Genomic DNA, 16,676 nt, shown 5'->3' on the forward strand with positions numbered 1-16,676 from the left:
AGTATGGAAGTTGCATTGATGTCTGGTTATAATTTATGTTGTTTTCTTATTCTGCGAACATGTAACACTGAAAATAGATCTGCAGATTGCACAAACTACTACTTATATTTTATCGTGTGCCACCTAATAGTTATGGAGCAGGTATTGTACCAAAATATGAATTGAAAAGCTGTAATTTTTTCTATGGTTATCAGTCTGCATTAGTGTGTGATAAAATGTGCTGTTTAAGAATTACCACTCACAGGCCTTTTGCACTGACAAATAAAAATGTATATAGAGACACCACCAAATCTGTAAAGCTGCTGTTCTAGTTTCTGATGCATTGACATTGCAGCTGTGTGCTCAGCCTTGTTTTCTCATGAGTAGTTATCTGTTTTAATGACAGGTGGTCACTAGCTGCCAAGAAAAAATCCAGCACTGGTAAGTGAAAAAATGTTTGATTACATGCCTGTAATACTGATGAGTAACCTAGTTGTATTTTGGTAAAGTATTGCTGTTTATTCTAATGCTAGCCAAACCTTACTAGCATGTTTTGGGGGTTCTAGTTAGCAATAGCTCAGAATTGCTGCAGTGTACTCTTTTAAAAATATATATATTTTCCATGGATATCTTTACTTCAAATCACAAGTACACTGAGCCTTAGTATTTATACTTCTGTTTTGAATACCCAGCTCATTCACCAGTTTTCCCCAAGTAACCTTGTTGGATGAATGCTGAATTTACCTGATTGGTGAAAAGGTACTCCCAGGGTAAAAATTCATGACTGTTCTTGTTCTTTTTCTAACTATGGAGCAAGTAGGGAAATTAAGCTTATCCCTCTCCATGTGCTAAAACAATGCAAAAGTAATGTTCCCCTGTTCCCTGCCCCCCCAGTAAAGTACATGATAAAGCTTAGTTTATAATGCTTCAAAGGCAATGGTTTGTTATGTAAAAATATTATCTCTGGACACTTTTTTTCTCTGTTGTCATTCTATGGTTAATAGAAAACATGCTTAGTAAATAATAGTTTTGTATGGCATCTGAGGAAAATGTACATTTAATGGTGAATGAAATCTTATATTGTGAGTTACTGTGAGATATAACAGTTGATCTTACAGATATCAAATTATAATATATCCATGCTGTGTTTACCATGATTTTACTGAGAGAACAACAGGAACTGTCTTGATTATTGTCTGCAGGGTTATTGCAGAATCGCAGCAACTGCCCCTTTAGTGGTGAGATTAAACCTTTGGTTATACACCATCAAGCATATAATATTTTAAATTTATTTTAAGAGGCTTTTTCTTCATGCCTGAAAGATCTCCAAGCAAATAATTTATATTTAGTGTGTATCAAATATTTTTAGTTTAAATGCACATAGACTGGAAGCACTGGATAAGAGGAAAAAAAATCAAGGCAATCTATACACATTATCACATTAAATTCTGACTGTTGGCTCGCAAAAAATAATCTAAATCAAATATGTTTCATTTATGTTTAAAATTCAAAGATTGCATTAATTTTCTATAATGGAAATACTAAAGTGGCTACTGGTGCAGATGTGGTAAAGTTGGGCAGAATATCCCCAGCACACACTTTCTCAGGAGCCTTGCACTGTGTGTACCAGTTTGGTCCTGTGAGAGATTCTGCATGTATATTCTTTCACTAACAGACAAGTCTAGAAAGTTGTGACAATTATTTCCTGCAATAAAAATGGCTGAAATTTGTGGAGTGAGCTGGGAGAGTTGGCTATGGAAGGCGGAATTGCGCATGTGTTTACTTTTATGTGAACTCTGGCCATGGCCAGAACTTAGGGGTTTGAGACACAGAATGTCAAAAGGAATCTTGATGATATCTTTATGTAGAAAAGCAGTTCATACAGCATCTATAAAATAATAATAAAAAAAATAGTACCCTTATTTAGATTTTGGTTGTGCAAAAGCTGAGTGCTCTTGCTTCAACTGAGAAATTTGTTAATATGAGATTTTTTTAAGTAGTCAGTGACACAAAAGAATGTTAAATAGAATTGGGTGCATAACAATAGGATTTTAAAAAGCTCAGCTTCAATGTATTTCCATCAAATTATTTTATTTATTTTAATATACTTCAAGTATATTCCTAAAGCCATGAATCCAGTAATGAGTCTGGTGAGTGATTTGAACATCTAGACATGCATTTCCCCTTCTATGGACCTGTTCATAACTGGAGTCCAAATATTCATCCTCCCTATTCATTTTGGTTCTTCATTGTGTAATGGGACACATGCTGGTATGTCTTGAAGCTTGTGTGACTGTCAGCTATAGGTGAGGAGGGAAATCAGCTTGTTTCCTTAAGTAATGCTGTTTCAGACCAATTAATTACAAAGATTGATTTTAATTTTCTTCATCTCCACGGTCCAGTTCAGGATGTGGCTGCACTTTTAGAGATTACCGTGATGGAGGTTTGATCAGCAAAAGACAGTAGTCCTGAAAAAAAGAAACCTACTTTTCTCTGTAAAGCAAAATAGCTTTTGTAGCAGGGGGATTGGACTAGGTGATCTTTAGAGGTCCCTTCCAACCCTTACTATTCTGCGATTGTGTGATTTCTCCTGTACCCTAATCAGAATATTCAGTAACGACCAGCAGTCAGACCTTAAAGGCAATATCTTCCTTTTGAATTGATAAGGAAGTGTTGAGTGACTGATAAAATGATGCTATGAAGTGATGGGGTCATTAATCCCACTGCAAGAGAGGGAATATTCAAACCATGCTCTTCTCATGGAGTCTTTTCTTCACATTTGAGATGTGGGCAAGGCCTTTAGCTTGGGTATCGTGTTTGTTTTTCAGTGTTTGGAGTGCATCAGTGTCCATTTCTCGAACACTTCTGCGAGGCAGAGACTGGATTCTGTAAATATCATTAAGTAATTGATTGTTATTGTTGACACCAAGTTGTCATTATATTACTTTCCCCTCCAAAACATCTCACTGAATTTTGTTAAGATTCATGAGTTTGTCCTTCCTCTCGAAGGAAGTGAATTATATTTTCACTTTGATGTGTGTAATGGACAGAGAAACTTGCCTAAAATGTCTGTCAGAAATTTGCTGTCAAACCAAAGCAACAGCAGGCATCTTTTGTAAATGGAATATGATTTTAATGTCCAAATGGCATAAAAACCTGAAATTTTTTTTTTTCAGAACCAGTTCAGCAACTTAAAATATGAAGTACTCCAGGTATAAAGTAGGGTGATTACAGCAGAGTTCAACTATGAAAGCAAATGAGTCAAAACATAGGAGTATCAGATAATTTTTCATAACGAATGCTGAAGAAGATTTCGCTCTGCTTATGAATCTAAGAAAATCAATGATAATATTTTGAGAGTTGTGTTATCAACTGTGACATTCATTTTTCAGCACATTTATAGATTGCCTTCCTGAATCATCCTCGGAAAACCTGTAATTTGCATCTTGGGTCAGCGTTGTTAAGTGTGCTGCTCCATGCTTTCAGCTGCCTTTTATTGCAGAATTTACTACCATATATATGTTTACTATTTTGAAGTACAAGTAAACAATATCATCAAAACTGACATTTATATGCCAGCTACTTCATGCAGGAGCTGATTTTTGGCTGTCTTCAGATGACAGTGGTCCATTAAAAGACTTTTTTCCAGCCAGATATATGTATTTAAGAAAGTATTCACAAAATAAGGTTTTTTTTAGAGGGAGTGTAGTTGCTTGGTTTGCACACAAAGAAAAATCTCTGCAGAAATTGAAATGCTGTGTCTTGGAATGTCCGCTGAAAAGCCGGGTGTCTACTGTGGGAATAATTTGTCTAATCTAATCTCACCAAGCCATTTCTGTCTTGGGTAGCAGTATGGAGCATCAGCCTTATTTACATATCGGGTAGAGAAGGAGCAGAAGGGATGTTCCTCATGTGTTTTGTCCCTTGTCAGGGATGGAAGGTGTGATAGAATCCTAGTGATCAAGCCATCTTTCAGGAATGTTGACTCTTGGTAGGAACACAACGTTCACATGAAAATCAGAATTAATTAAAATTTTGCCATCGTCTCAAATAGATCAGCTCAAACCAAGGTTATGAATTCTTTATTGCAAGTGATACTTTGAAGAATTTGCCTCTTAGAAGGAATAAACTGGATTTTCAGGTTTTTTTCTAAATATTGATGGTGATATAACTGTTGAACTTGAACATGGAGTGAGATATGTCAAGCCCTGGTGAAAGAACACAAAGAATTCAAATTCAGAAAGAGACATGCACAGTCTAAAACAACCATGTCGCCATTTGAATGCACATTGTTCTAAAATAATCTAGCGGCTAAGTTTTTCACCCTAAGTCTTTTATAAGTAAGTTATTCATCTATCAGCTGTATGTGTTTAAAAGTAAAATAGTTGGGTTTTTTCTGTATTTTTTTGTGTATTGTCAAATTACTAGCAGAAAAACATTAACTCTTTACTTTAGATGTGAAATTGAACCAACTTGGCTTTATCAACAGGAAGAAGGTGGAGAGTGATTATGAGGCTCTTCAGGAACGACTCCGTACACTGCCCGATAAACTGTCCTACGATATCATGGTATGTGCACTGGAGAGTTCACACAAGAAAGTGGGCTAAAAGTTTTGGCAGCTCAGGTATCTGCACTGGTGGTGAGGTGTTACTCAGGTTTCCACATAGTACTTGGTAATGTTACATTTATTATGATAATAGTTAAACCTTTGGTTTTGTTTCTTTCTCTTATATTTCAAATCCATTATAAATTGCAGTGTTACTGACAACTGAGAACTGATGACATAAATGGTAACACAAAACCTGACATGTTTGATATGTAAATCTATTGTATTGAAAACTATAATTATGACTGAATTACGATACTTAGTAATTTCCTGGGAAGAAAGTGGTCATAGTATTTCCTGATTCATGGAAATAAACTCTAGAACATTGATTTCTACGTAAAAAGGTGCTGCTAATTTTTGTTTCACCAGTCTTCACATTGACATAGCGATCTTTTCTGGTGCTTTGACTCTTCCCTAACAACTGCATAGGTCCCTGTGTAAGCTTTACTCTGTTGGTGTGTGCTGACCAGAATTTTGACCAAATTGATTTTTGTTGCTTTTTTTCCCCCTCTTCCTTCTCAGTCCAATTGAAGATATAGCTTTGAAGGGAGGGAAGTTGTACTGTAAATAAGTGAACAGCTAATTTCAGCACAGAGTGCCAGATTACTTTCTGCCTTGGCAGCCTGGCTCAGCGTATAGAGCTGAGGTGTTGGAGTACACTTACCATGTGGGAAAAGAGTGTTTCCCTTTACCACGCTGTGGTGGTTTAGTCCTGGCTGGGTGCCAGTTGCCCACCAGGTCATACTATCACTCCCCCTCCTAAACTGGACAGGGGAGAGAAATATAACGAGTGGTTTGTGTGTCGAGATAAGGACAGGGAGATCACTCAGCAATTAACATCATGGGCAAAACAGACTCAACTTAGGGAGAAAAGAGTTTGATTTATTAATGAACCATCAGAGCAGGGAGATGAGAAATAAAACCGAACCTTAAAATAACTCTCCCCACCCCTTCCTCCTAGCAGGACTCTCCCTCCTTCCCCCACAGCAGTGCAGGGGATGTGGGATAGGGGTTGTGGTCAATTCCTTACAGATGGACTTTGCCACTGCTTCTTCTCAGGGGTAGGTCTCATCACACTTCCCACTGCTACACTGTGGGGTCCCACCCATGGGAGACAGTCCCTCATGAACTTCTCCAATGTGAGTCCTTCCCATGGGCTACAGTTCTTGACAAACTGCTCCAGCATGGGGCCTGCCATGGGGGCAGCTCCTCACACCCTGCCCCGATGTGAGTCATGCACTGGGAGAACAGTCTTTGAGGTACCAACTGCTCCAGCCTGAGTCCCTTACAGGATCACAAGTCCTGATGGCAAACCTGCTCTGGTGTGGGCTCCTCTCTCCCCATGGGCTCCTAGGTCCTGCCAGGAACTTGCTCCAAGGTGAGCATCCCATGGAGTCACAGCCTCCTTCAGGCATCCACCCACTCTGGTGTGGGGTCCTCCACAGGCTGTGGGTGGATCTCTGCTCCCCAGTACTTTTCCATGGACTACAGGGGCACAGCTGCCTCACCATGGTCTTCACCACAGCTCACAGGGGAATAGTTCTTCCAGGGCCTGAGCACCCTCCTCCCCCTCCTTCTCCACTGACCTTGGTGTCTGGGGATATGTTTTCACATTGTCACTCCCTTTTGCTGCTGAAGTTTATCAACTGCCCAGCAACTTCTTCTCCTTCTCAAATACGTTATTGACAGAGACATTATCTCAGTCACTAGTTTGGCAGGCCTTGGTCAGCTGTGGGTCCATCTTAGAATTGACTAGCATTATTAGTCCTATCAGCTACAGGGGAAGCTTTTGGCATCTCTTTGTTTAAAGAAGCCACCCCTGTAGCACCCCTGCTACCAAAACTTGGACCAAACATGCTAATGACTCAGCTTTGTATTTTATGTGTGTAGTCCACTTACCATATGTATAAGTATGGCCACATGATGTAAAGCAAAAAGATCACAGTGCTTTGAAGCATAAACCCCCCTCCATTTAAAAAAAAAGCTATATAGGGCTGCTTCTCAGTTAAAGCAGCAATGTCAACTCACATCTGTTATTTTAAATGCATAAAAATGGTTCCTATCCTTTTAGCCAAATATTTTCATATGTTTTCAATTTTGCTTTCATCATTTTGGGGGAAGAGTGAACAGGCAAGTGATGCAGTTTGCTACTTGAAAACAAAGTCAGAAAGGGTACACGTGTAAGAAAAGCACATTCTGCATAGTCTTAGTGACAGGATCCAGCCTGCTGGAGAACTGTTTTAAGCTGAGGAAGATTGCTTTCCAAGGAAACAGATCCATTAGGCCAAGTGCTCTGCTTCAGCACATATGTGAAAGCAAGTGTCTGTCCTGAGGAAATGAAGCTGGTGTCAGTAGTATAAAGAAGTGATGCAAACTGGCAAAGACAGATCCCTTTTTACCTTAAGAAAGAGAAAACTTGACACGTATGGGGTTTTTTTAGGTTTTTGCCACCTTCATTTTAAATTCAGTTAGATTTTGGTCTCCCAGCTTCTTCGCGATTGAAGCCCAAAGGCAGCCAGGCAGGTGGCAGTATGTCTGAGTGTAAGAATGCACAGGGCTGGTGCCCGAGGTAGGAGTGAGAGTGGCCAAGGCTTCTTCTCAGCAATAGGACTTGCTCAAGCACTGTGTACGAAGTGTTGGCTCTGGAAGGTGTCTGAATTCATAAAAACAATGTCCCATACTTTGCAATACTTGTTAAAACAGGAGTTACATATTTTAACAAGTAGCATTTAAAGTTACAAAATATGCTAATCACCAATGTATTTGAAGTTTTCTGGTTTTGTGTTATTGTTGTCATTAGAGGAATGACATTGCTCCGTGAAGCATGACTTAAAGTTTGGTACCAGTCTGTGTGCTGGTGAATGGTAAAAACAAAGTGAGATTGAGCATGGTCTGTGATCCTGCTAGTAGTGTAAGTAGACTTACACTGAGATTACTAGGTACTTACTATTTGCAAGACAGGTACTGAGAAAAAGGAACTTATTTTTGAGCTGAGCATACCTATTTAAGTATTTAAAAATTTTACCAAAGCTGAACTTGCTTTTATTAGGAACTGAATGTAGTCTGTGTATAACAAATACGAAACTTACGAATGGTAATATTTTTGTTATTAAGGCTCACGTGTTAGGATTAAGTTAATTTGTTTTCCATGCAAAATTTGTTTTCTATTCAGCTGTACTCTAGTTTGATGTCACAAACCAGCTTCTCTAGTTAAATATCACATTTCTGACTTTGTAAGTACTCTACTAAATTGAAATGGATCTGGTCATTTGAATATTTGTGAAGGGTTGGTCATTAAATAACTTGTAGATTTTTGATTTTTTTAAGCTTTGTGTTTTACCTTGTTTTTAAAATAACAAAAAAATAACAAAGACATGAATGACTATCTAGGTTTTATTTTCATAGTGTTTTTCAGTAGTTTCTTCTGTGCCTTTTGACAGGTACCTTTTGGTCCTCTTGCCTTCATGCCAGGAAAACTTGTCCACACCAATGAGGTTACTGTTTTGCTTGGGGACAACTGGTTTTCAAAATGCTCAGCAAAGCAGGCCGTTGAGCTGGTTGAGCACAGAAAAAAACGTATGTATGTTTCTGAACATAATGTAATAGTCAAAATGATGTATCTTTATATTAATATATAAAATCAGTAGCATCTAAACTGTTTTTTGTGAGTTCACTAACAGATGTCTCATTTGGATGCAATATCAGTTTAGCACCTTATTTTCCGTCTTTACTTGGTGTTTTATTGGATATGTCTAATTTTGTTAGACATCTAACCAGAGCTTTTTGTAATATGATACATCAGCTTAAGTTACCAAAATTGAGGTTTTGATGTTAGAATACAAGATCAGTCAAGATTTGTTCATTTGTTTATTATACACCAAAAAAAAGGAGAAAACAAGCTAAAAACCCACTTTCACTTTAATGTGAGAAATGCTGTATTCTCTTCCAGAAAGTGAATGCTACGTTGTACTGTTGCTCTTAGTTACCTTATTTTGTATATTCCCTTGTCTCGTGTTTTATTTCTTTGCTGCCTTGTCCTCTGTTTCTGTTTTCTTTTGTCCATATCATTGTACAGCTTTCTTCTCCCTCTACACATGCTTTATTCCTGCTTGTTGGTTTTAGTGGGTTTTTTTCCTCACTGGTGCTCAGCTACATTTCTGCCTCCTGTCCTTTAAGTTTGTAGCCATTTGTGTGGAGAGATCCACTGGATTTCCCCAGATCCAGCGCAGTTGGTGACCTAGACAGCAGCACAAATAGGCAATTCCTGGCTTTGTTTTTAGCTCTTTTTCATTGGTGGTGAGGTCTTGGCTCTGAAGAGCCAGGACCACCAGCAAGTGGTGTACAAGGTACATTTTGGAACCTCTTTATGTTAGAAAGAATGAGAGCCTAAAATATTTGATGTAAATGTCAAGGAAGGAGAAGCACAATGAAATGGAAAATAAATTGGTACCTATCATCCTTTGCTGTTTGCTTCAGATAAGCATTTGAGTAAATCTTTTTTTTGTATTGGTTTTACCTGTAATCTGCCTCATTCCTGAATGAGTGCTCAGTGCAGTTTACCTTGTATATGTTACAATCACCACAACTATTTACACTGGTTTTTTGTTTGAGTTCAGCTATCCATGTTGATGCCTGCAGCAGAATACCTCAGAGGTTCCCCATCTGAATACATTCATTTTCTTTTCCAATTCTGTGCAAGCAATATTTGTGTAAGAAAAGTTGGATTATTTATAAAAAACATTTGCTGTATGACTTTAAAATATTCCTTTATGAAGAACATTGCCAAAAGTGTGTAATTTGTATTTTACCTATTAGCTTTCTTAATCTGGTTCTCCTGACACAACTTTGCAATTTTCTTTCTTACTGAACTGAATCTACATCATTTATTGTGGCTCTTGTGAGATCTCAGGTCCATATCTTTTTCCTTGATCATCTGATATTTTTTTCAGTGCTGCAGAATATTTTTGTCACCGTTACATTCAGTGAAATCATTTGACCTTTGCATAGTAGATGTTTGAACATTAAGTAGTCTGCTGGGAGACACACAATAAATGCTGGATTTTTTCCCTTTATGATCTTTTAAATTGCATTTAAAATACGAACTCAGAAATACTAATTTCTTTTAAAGCAAAATAGTCATTGGTACTGGATATAAACCCTCCATTCAGCTGGTAGTTCACTTCAGCTGTGTGATGGCTGCCAGTGGGAGGCTCCAAAACACTGGTATTAACTAAAAACTTTTTATTTAAAGGACCATTTTCAGTTTTGGATGACAAAAACGATATTAGTACATATGACACTGGGATCTTTCATAGATACACTTTTCTCTTTTAAAGAATACAACTGAGTTAAACCTTTTCAACCATTTTCACACTAAATGAGGGCAATTTAGAGGAGAGTATCAGAGATTTTATTAGTTTATTCTAATTAGAAAAAAGATATGTACATAAAAGACCTGTAGGCCATTGCTATATAACCTGAATTGGCCACTTCTGGCACAAATGAGAAAGACTGATGTTTCACAAGGATTAGTTTGGAGTCTCTTTTCTTTGTTGAACTGTGGTTATTTTCATAGGTATGACTTAAGATTTCACTGGCATTTTGTGAGCATAGAGGCTTCATAATTTACAGGGTGATATATATTAGGGATTTTCATTACAGGGGCACAATGTGATTTGACTTTCAGTACATAATCTTTCTCGTTTGGACATAAATTTCATGAGTTAAGTCACACACACAGGAAAAGAGGGCATGCTTGCTGCAGGGGATTACAAAGCAAGCAGTCCCCAATGTCCTGTGTGCCGGTCAGAAGGTCCTAACACAGCAAAGCTTTTCTAAGCATGTGCTTAAAGGCTTTGATATGTAGGAATTGGGATCTGAACAGAGCAAAGAAAGGCTCACGCTGAAATTGCTTCCCAAACAGAAAGCTGGCAATATTTGTTGATGGTTTGTTTCTTCAGTGACCTACATTTTTTTAATCCAATATTACTCTGTTGAATTTACATGGGCATTTTTTCGTAAAGAGCTGGTCAGATCTGTTCAGATAAATAACCAAAATGAACTTAATTAGTATAGCACTAATAATTCAGTGTTTTAACAGAAATTAACTGGTAAAACAAAATACAAGACACATTTGCATTGCTTAGCATATCTTGTATCCCACTCACCTTGAGTGCTGAGGAGTTAAAGTTTTGTAGTGGGACTCTTAGGCAGAAAAGGGTAAGAGATTCCTGTAACTCCTTACTGATGTTTCTTGCTGTTTATGGGATGTTTTCTTTATTGCCCTTGACTAGTTGTGTGTGGGTCTGCCCCTTGAAGGCCTCTGGTCACAAGGGGTGACCCTGTTTGCCTTTGAGGACACCATTACCCTAACAGTTAATTTCATCAAGGTACAGAGAAAATGTTCTTTACAGTTTGAATACTTCTGTGTATGTTGGATGCATACAAGAACGGGCAATAGAATTTGCATGCTGAAGTAGTGCCAGGTAAATCAAACAGTATCAGTGAGAATAAAGCCTTGGAAGTTAGGGGTAGCAATAAGATTGTACTATATAGAAAAGACTTAAGTATTAGTAATAATTAGGTCATCCTTTTTGTCTTACCAATTTTGTTAAATTTGCTTTTTAAAGGGAAATGAGTGAAAAATATTTGCTTCTGTGTAAAAGAGAAATGCCCAGCCACAGCAGATTAATTTCTTGATTAAAATTTATGTAATTGAAAGAAATAATTGAAGAGTGACTGTGATGAATTCTAAAAGTAAATGCACTTTAACTAACATAGCTGTATAAAGCCCTATTTTGGGGATGCATTTTTATTTGCTTAGCTTTTGATTTAGATGCAAAGTACTCAGCATTGTGATTGGTTGAAACGTATTTGGTAAAATTTGGGACAGTTGCTCATGTCAAATGTCACTGTTTCATCAAATATTGATCATATCACCTTGAATAACATTTGAGTTGCAGTAGATCTTTAATTTGCTGTGCATTTTTGTGGCATCGTAGGTGTTCAGTTAGTTCCAAAACTGTTTAAAAAACAAAAAAATCCAGTGAAGTTTATGGAATTGACAGATATATTTTTAATTGCTTTAGATTTTTGCAGCATGTTAAACCAGGTAGTACAGATAATGGGAAACACTTTACACATATGTTTGTGTGCAAAAATGTGGAGAAACAGTGAAGTAGATTAAAGGATATGCACACCAAATTCCATTATAATAAAAGAAATTAGCTTTTTAAGTATGTCACAGTTTAGCACAACAATAATGCAATTGTAGTTTTTTCTCTTACAATTATCTTGCTTAAGGTACTTCATAATATTTCTGTTCTCCTCAAGGCAAGACTGTATTGTCTCAGAATTCAAAGAGGGAATAAAGATTCTTCTTGTGAATGTGGGATTATATCTTTTACGTGTTTGTGATGATATAAATTACATTTTTTCTCTATATCAGTAATCGCATTAATTCTTTAAGATGGGAAATTTTTCATTACAATAGTCCCTGTGGTAGTTACTATAGAAAAAAATTAAATAGATTTTTCTTGTAAATATTTGTGGATTGATTCAGTATGATAGGTATTCCAAGTGTCTAAACACTTTAAAAGGTGGGAAATTAAAACATGCACACAGAACTAGGAGTGGTTTTATTGTGTTAAAAATTTATCAGATAAAAAAAAATCCCACTTAAAGGAGAATTGTTGAACTACTTAGCAATTGTGTCTTCAGTATATGTAAGAATACCCTTGCAGTGTCATGCTGCAAATGAATTCATGAAATGAAAATACTGATTACATTAACATACAGTATTGTGATAGTATCCAGTTGTAAATTGCAGTATGTAACCTTTAATACAAATATTTGTGTCAATCAAAATTGACCGATAGCTTAGTATACAGGGTTTAAAAGATACCATTGTTTTTAATAAATAAGATGATCCGGGCGGATGAGGACCAGTTTGAATTTGTTCCTTATCAGCATTTCCAGAAAAAAGGATATTGTCTCCAAAATATATGATAGGAAGGCTTTCCATTTCCTTCTGTGAATGAGTGAGGCCTTTGGAGGTTTTAATGTTTCATCCAAGGGTGAAAATAACTTCCTTTATATTCTGAAGAATGTAACTCAAACTTACCTACTCACTTTTTTGGGGTAAAAGAAGAAAAAATGCAGGCAATGTTACAAAGAAATCTAGCTGTTGCTTTTCTCTACTAAAAAAAATATCTATTTTATTTTTTCTGCTCCTTTTCTGCATGCTGGAGAGGTTTTTTTTTTTTCCAATGTGCCTTTTTTTACCACTTTTTGCAATTACCACTTTTTAGTTTGATAACCTCCATCAGTTCCTGGCTTACCCTTGTTAAGTTAGGAGCTGATTCGGTGGAGTGCTAAGTGCTCTAAATTTTCTCTGCAGCTCCCAGGAGGTGTTTGGTTTCTCACAGGACCACAGCCTAGGTATTTTAACCAGAACACAGTGGAAGAAAGGAAGGAGAATAGACTCTTTTCTCTAAGTTACATATTGTGATTCAAAGAAGCCCCTACCTTTTTATAATTCTTACTGGGCAACAGAGGAGTTGTCTGAATGCCACTCTCCTTCATTTAGGAGGAATTTAAATGTATTCATATAATTCTAGCAATTACATAGGTGTGTGAACCTAAAAAAGAAATGCATTGCATTTACCTAGTGTTCCTGAAGTCAAATTATACAATTTTTTACAGAAGAAAATCAAAATGACTTTGGTTTTGATACCAAGGGAACATGGAAAACAGAATGAAGGTTGTCTTTAAAAGGCACAAAGCTACTGCACAAAGGGTTGCATTGCATTTTAAAAACTAGTGCAGTTGCTGTTACAGAGAATGAATTTACTTATGTTGTTGCAAGCACAAAGAGAATTAAAATCCATATACACAAAAAGCAGTCGTGACTCTCCTTTGAATCTTAAAACAAATGCATCTCTAGAAAAATGAACAGAAAACAATAGCAAAACAGAGAAGGGAATTGGAAGGCTTTTTAGATACTACTTTCTGCAGAACTGCAGATCTTACTTGTTTTAAGTAACCTGTGATAAGTTTGTTTGAAAATTATTGGCTGAAAATATTTTGTCACAGATTAAATACATATTTATTGAAATACAGTTAAAAATCATCAAATGATTGATTTACTTCTGCAGACCTTTAAAAGCAATAAATTAAGTAATGCACTTAAAATAGCATGCCATAACTCAACCCAGGAGTAGTACTGTTGTGTTGTACTTCTGCAAAGAAATGCCTTCCATCTCCAAAGAGTTCGACGTGGAGTATGTTGTGATAGATTGTGTGATACTTTACCTCCAACCTCAGTAATATTAACATACTCCACTAACAGACTGCCTGGTAGGTGTTTTGTTCAGGGGTAAATCATAATTATGATAGAAATTGCTGACCAGAGAGTTTACATAGAAAATGCTGTTCTATTGTAGCCTCATGTAACTTGCTTTCTGCACTTGAAGTGGGATGGGGGCGGCCCAGCATTTCCATGTGGGAGAGTGGGAGCTGCTGAGGCACTGCCTTCAGGGACATGTAGTCAGTTCTCACTTGGGAGGAACTGAGCCACTGTCAGTAATTGAGGTAGGTGGTTCTTCCCTGGCTTTATAAACACTCTGCGTATATATAACCATATTCAGACTGGTTACTTTCTACTTGAGAAACTGTATTAGGTAATGAAGAGATCTTAATTCTAAATCTCAGTAGCATACAGAATTCTTTGTTATGCTTAATCTAAGAATTCTGTCCAGTCATTTATCTTCAAAGGAGATTATTTCTCAACTTTCCAGTCTTCTTCTATGTAATATCCATGAGACTCCCATGAAGAGTAACTGAACCTAACAAAGCAGACCAGGCTTCAGCTTCGTCTCAGTTTGTCCTGTTTCACAAAGTCTGACTTTTCAAAATAGATCAACCTGTTCTCACTATTCTTGTCTGTTCTTACTATTTAAATCCCAGTGTAACACACAGTTTCCAGAAGTAACTAAAATAATGTCTGTGATTCCCCAAATCCTTATAGACAACACTCCAAGGACATTAATGTCAAACTCAGATAATTAAAATTTGTATCCAGCCAAGCTAATTAACCCATTAAAGCCAAAATGCATAGATGAGAATTTGTGTCAGTTTGACATTAGTACGTTGTCATGTCTTGTAAAATCTGGCTTCGGTGGACTTCATTTCCACAATATGAAATGTGTTCCCCAGTTATTTTTATCTTTCTGCAGTCTTACCAGTGTATATGTAGCAAGCAGAGGGCTGCCTCTTTAAAACAGCTGCTTACAATGTAAAGAAATCCAGTCAAGTCCTTTCAGACTAATAAGGGAGCTGGGAAAGAATGATCTAAATGTAAAGAAATCTCACTGCCTGTAAATATTCAAAGGCTTCTGTGCAGAGGAAGTCTACATATCCTGGTTTCTGATTCAAATACCTTTTCCTTTTGGCAGTCCTGGAAGACAGTCCCAAAGACTCTGTCTTGTCTGTGATGCTGAAGTATCTTTCCAAGTGGTTTAGCTGAGACATGTAAATGGGAACTATGCGGGTTCACCTCAAAGCCACGTCAGACTTTTCTCAGATTATTGGATGTGACAAAGTTGGACAACAGCTTCTGGTTCAATCCGTCTTAAAAGGCTCTAAGAAGCTTAAACCACAGGGTAGTAAGAGGAGGAGACTATAGAGCCTCTCGTACTCTTAACAGTATTTTTCTGGGGGTCTCAATGAATTAAAAAACTACTGTAGTTTGTAAAGTGAATTGTTTCTTGTGAGACATGGTACATTTTAAAATGCAATGAATTATGTTGGAAGCTTTTAGGATGCGCAGTACCCTGAGCTTCTGCTGCAGTTACATGCATGAGCCCTTTTTGAGGAAACTCCTTCCCTGAGGGTGCTGGCCTTGGGATGGCCTCTCCTTTGTCCGGCCATGGGCCCTGTTCTTCTGCTGGCATGGCAGACACAAGGGACCTGGCTGGGGACAGAGTGCCACGATAATCCCAGCTGTCTGCTGACGTGCTGTGTGGCCGGGGGCAAATCACTTAAACTGTTTCTTCATCTGTAAAATAGGAGAGAGCAATACTTACCTCCCTCACAGGGTGCTGGGAAGATTAGTTAATGCTTGTACAGCATTTTAAAATAAAATGTGGTGTGTAAGTGCTCAATGTCTTTACCTAAGGGAGTAAACCAATGCATTCCTGTCTGGAAAGCCACATCACAACCTGGTGCTCCAGAAGCAGCATAACCTAGATGGCTGCTGAACAATATTTAGATATACAGGCAATGACTGAGACACTCATGGTGGTTAAGAAACATCTGAGCATCACATTTACTATGAATGTAAAATAAAAGCTTGAAGAAAATTGGTCTCAAGCTAGACATTTATGTATATTGAGACTACCTTCAAGAGCTGAAAGCACAGATGGGAGCATTTTCTGTGAAAACTATCACCACCTTTCTTTGCTTTGGACTTTGGAGGGTGTGTTATAAGCTCAAAAAAAAGCTGTGGATGATGTTGATAGGAATTAAGTGAAGAATAAAAGCTGCATGCGAGAGGTGATCACTGCTCTGTCCAACGGAGGAGGAGGCAGCTCTCGAAGGAGTTGTGGAAGGGGAGCAGGACCCTGTGTGTGGAAGGAGCTGTATGTGTCCTCTGAAGGGTGTGTGTTGGCTCTGCTCGAGACATTCAGTACTTTTTGGAAATGGTATTTAATCCATTAGGAAATGCAAATGCAGAGCATTTTTCTGGGGAGAATCTTAAGCTATTTCTTAGAAACAGCATAACTAATGGAGATGACTGCTCATTTGACACACAGGTTGTTTGTTGTTTGGTTTGAAGGCTTTTAAAATACACCAGAAGTCTGAGCTGTGAGTTTGTGCTGCTTGTTGGAGAGGATGGACGTTTGCTTGAGTAGCCTTTTCCAAAATGCATAATTTTCTAAAATATTTACTGCAAGGAATATATTTTTAAGGAATTGTATTTAATAAACTGTGAAATATAAACAGTTAAACACATACAATACTGAATAAATTAAAATTAGAGTGAGAGTAATCTTACACTTGGTGGTAGTTGTGTTTTGCCTTGGCTGTTCCA

The 16,676-nt window shown here is 37.4% G+C and overlaps 1 protein-coding gene across 1 annotated transcript in view; it reads left to right on the forward strand.

The window, feature by feature from the left end:
- URI1 (URI1 prefoldin like chaperone) overlaps positions 1 to 16,676 on the forward strand; it is a 44,263-nt gene that overhangs the window by 12,517 nt on the left and 15,070 nt on the right. The window contains exons 2-4 of the mRNA XM_062007475.1: positions 386 to 420; positions 4,469 to 4,547; positions 8,026 to 8,161. Coding sequence (XP_061863459.1) covers positions 386 to 420; positions 4,469 to 4,547; positions 8,026 to 8,161 — 250 coding nt within the window. The remainder of the gene's footprint in view (positions 1 to 385; positions 421 to 4,468; positions 4,548 to 8,025; positions 8,162 to 16,676) is intronic.

Source organism: Colius striatus, chromosome 14 (genome assembly GCF_028858725.1).
Source record: "Colius striatus isolate bColStr4 chromosome 14, bColStr4.1.hap1, whole genome shotgun sequence".
Taxonomy (NCBI): Eukaryota; Metazoa; Chordata; class Aves; order Coliiformes; family Coliidae; genus Colius; species Colius striatus.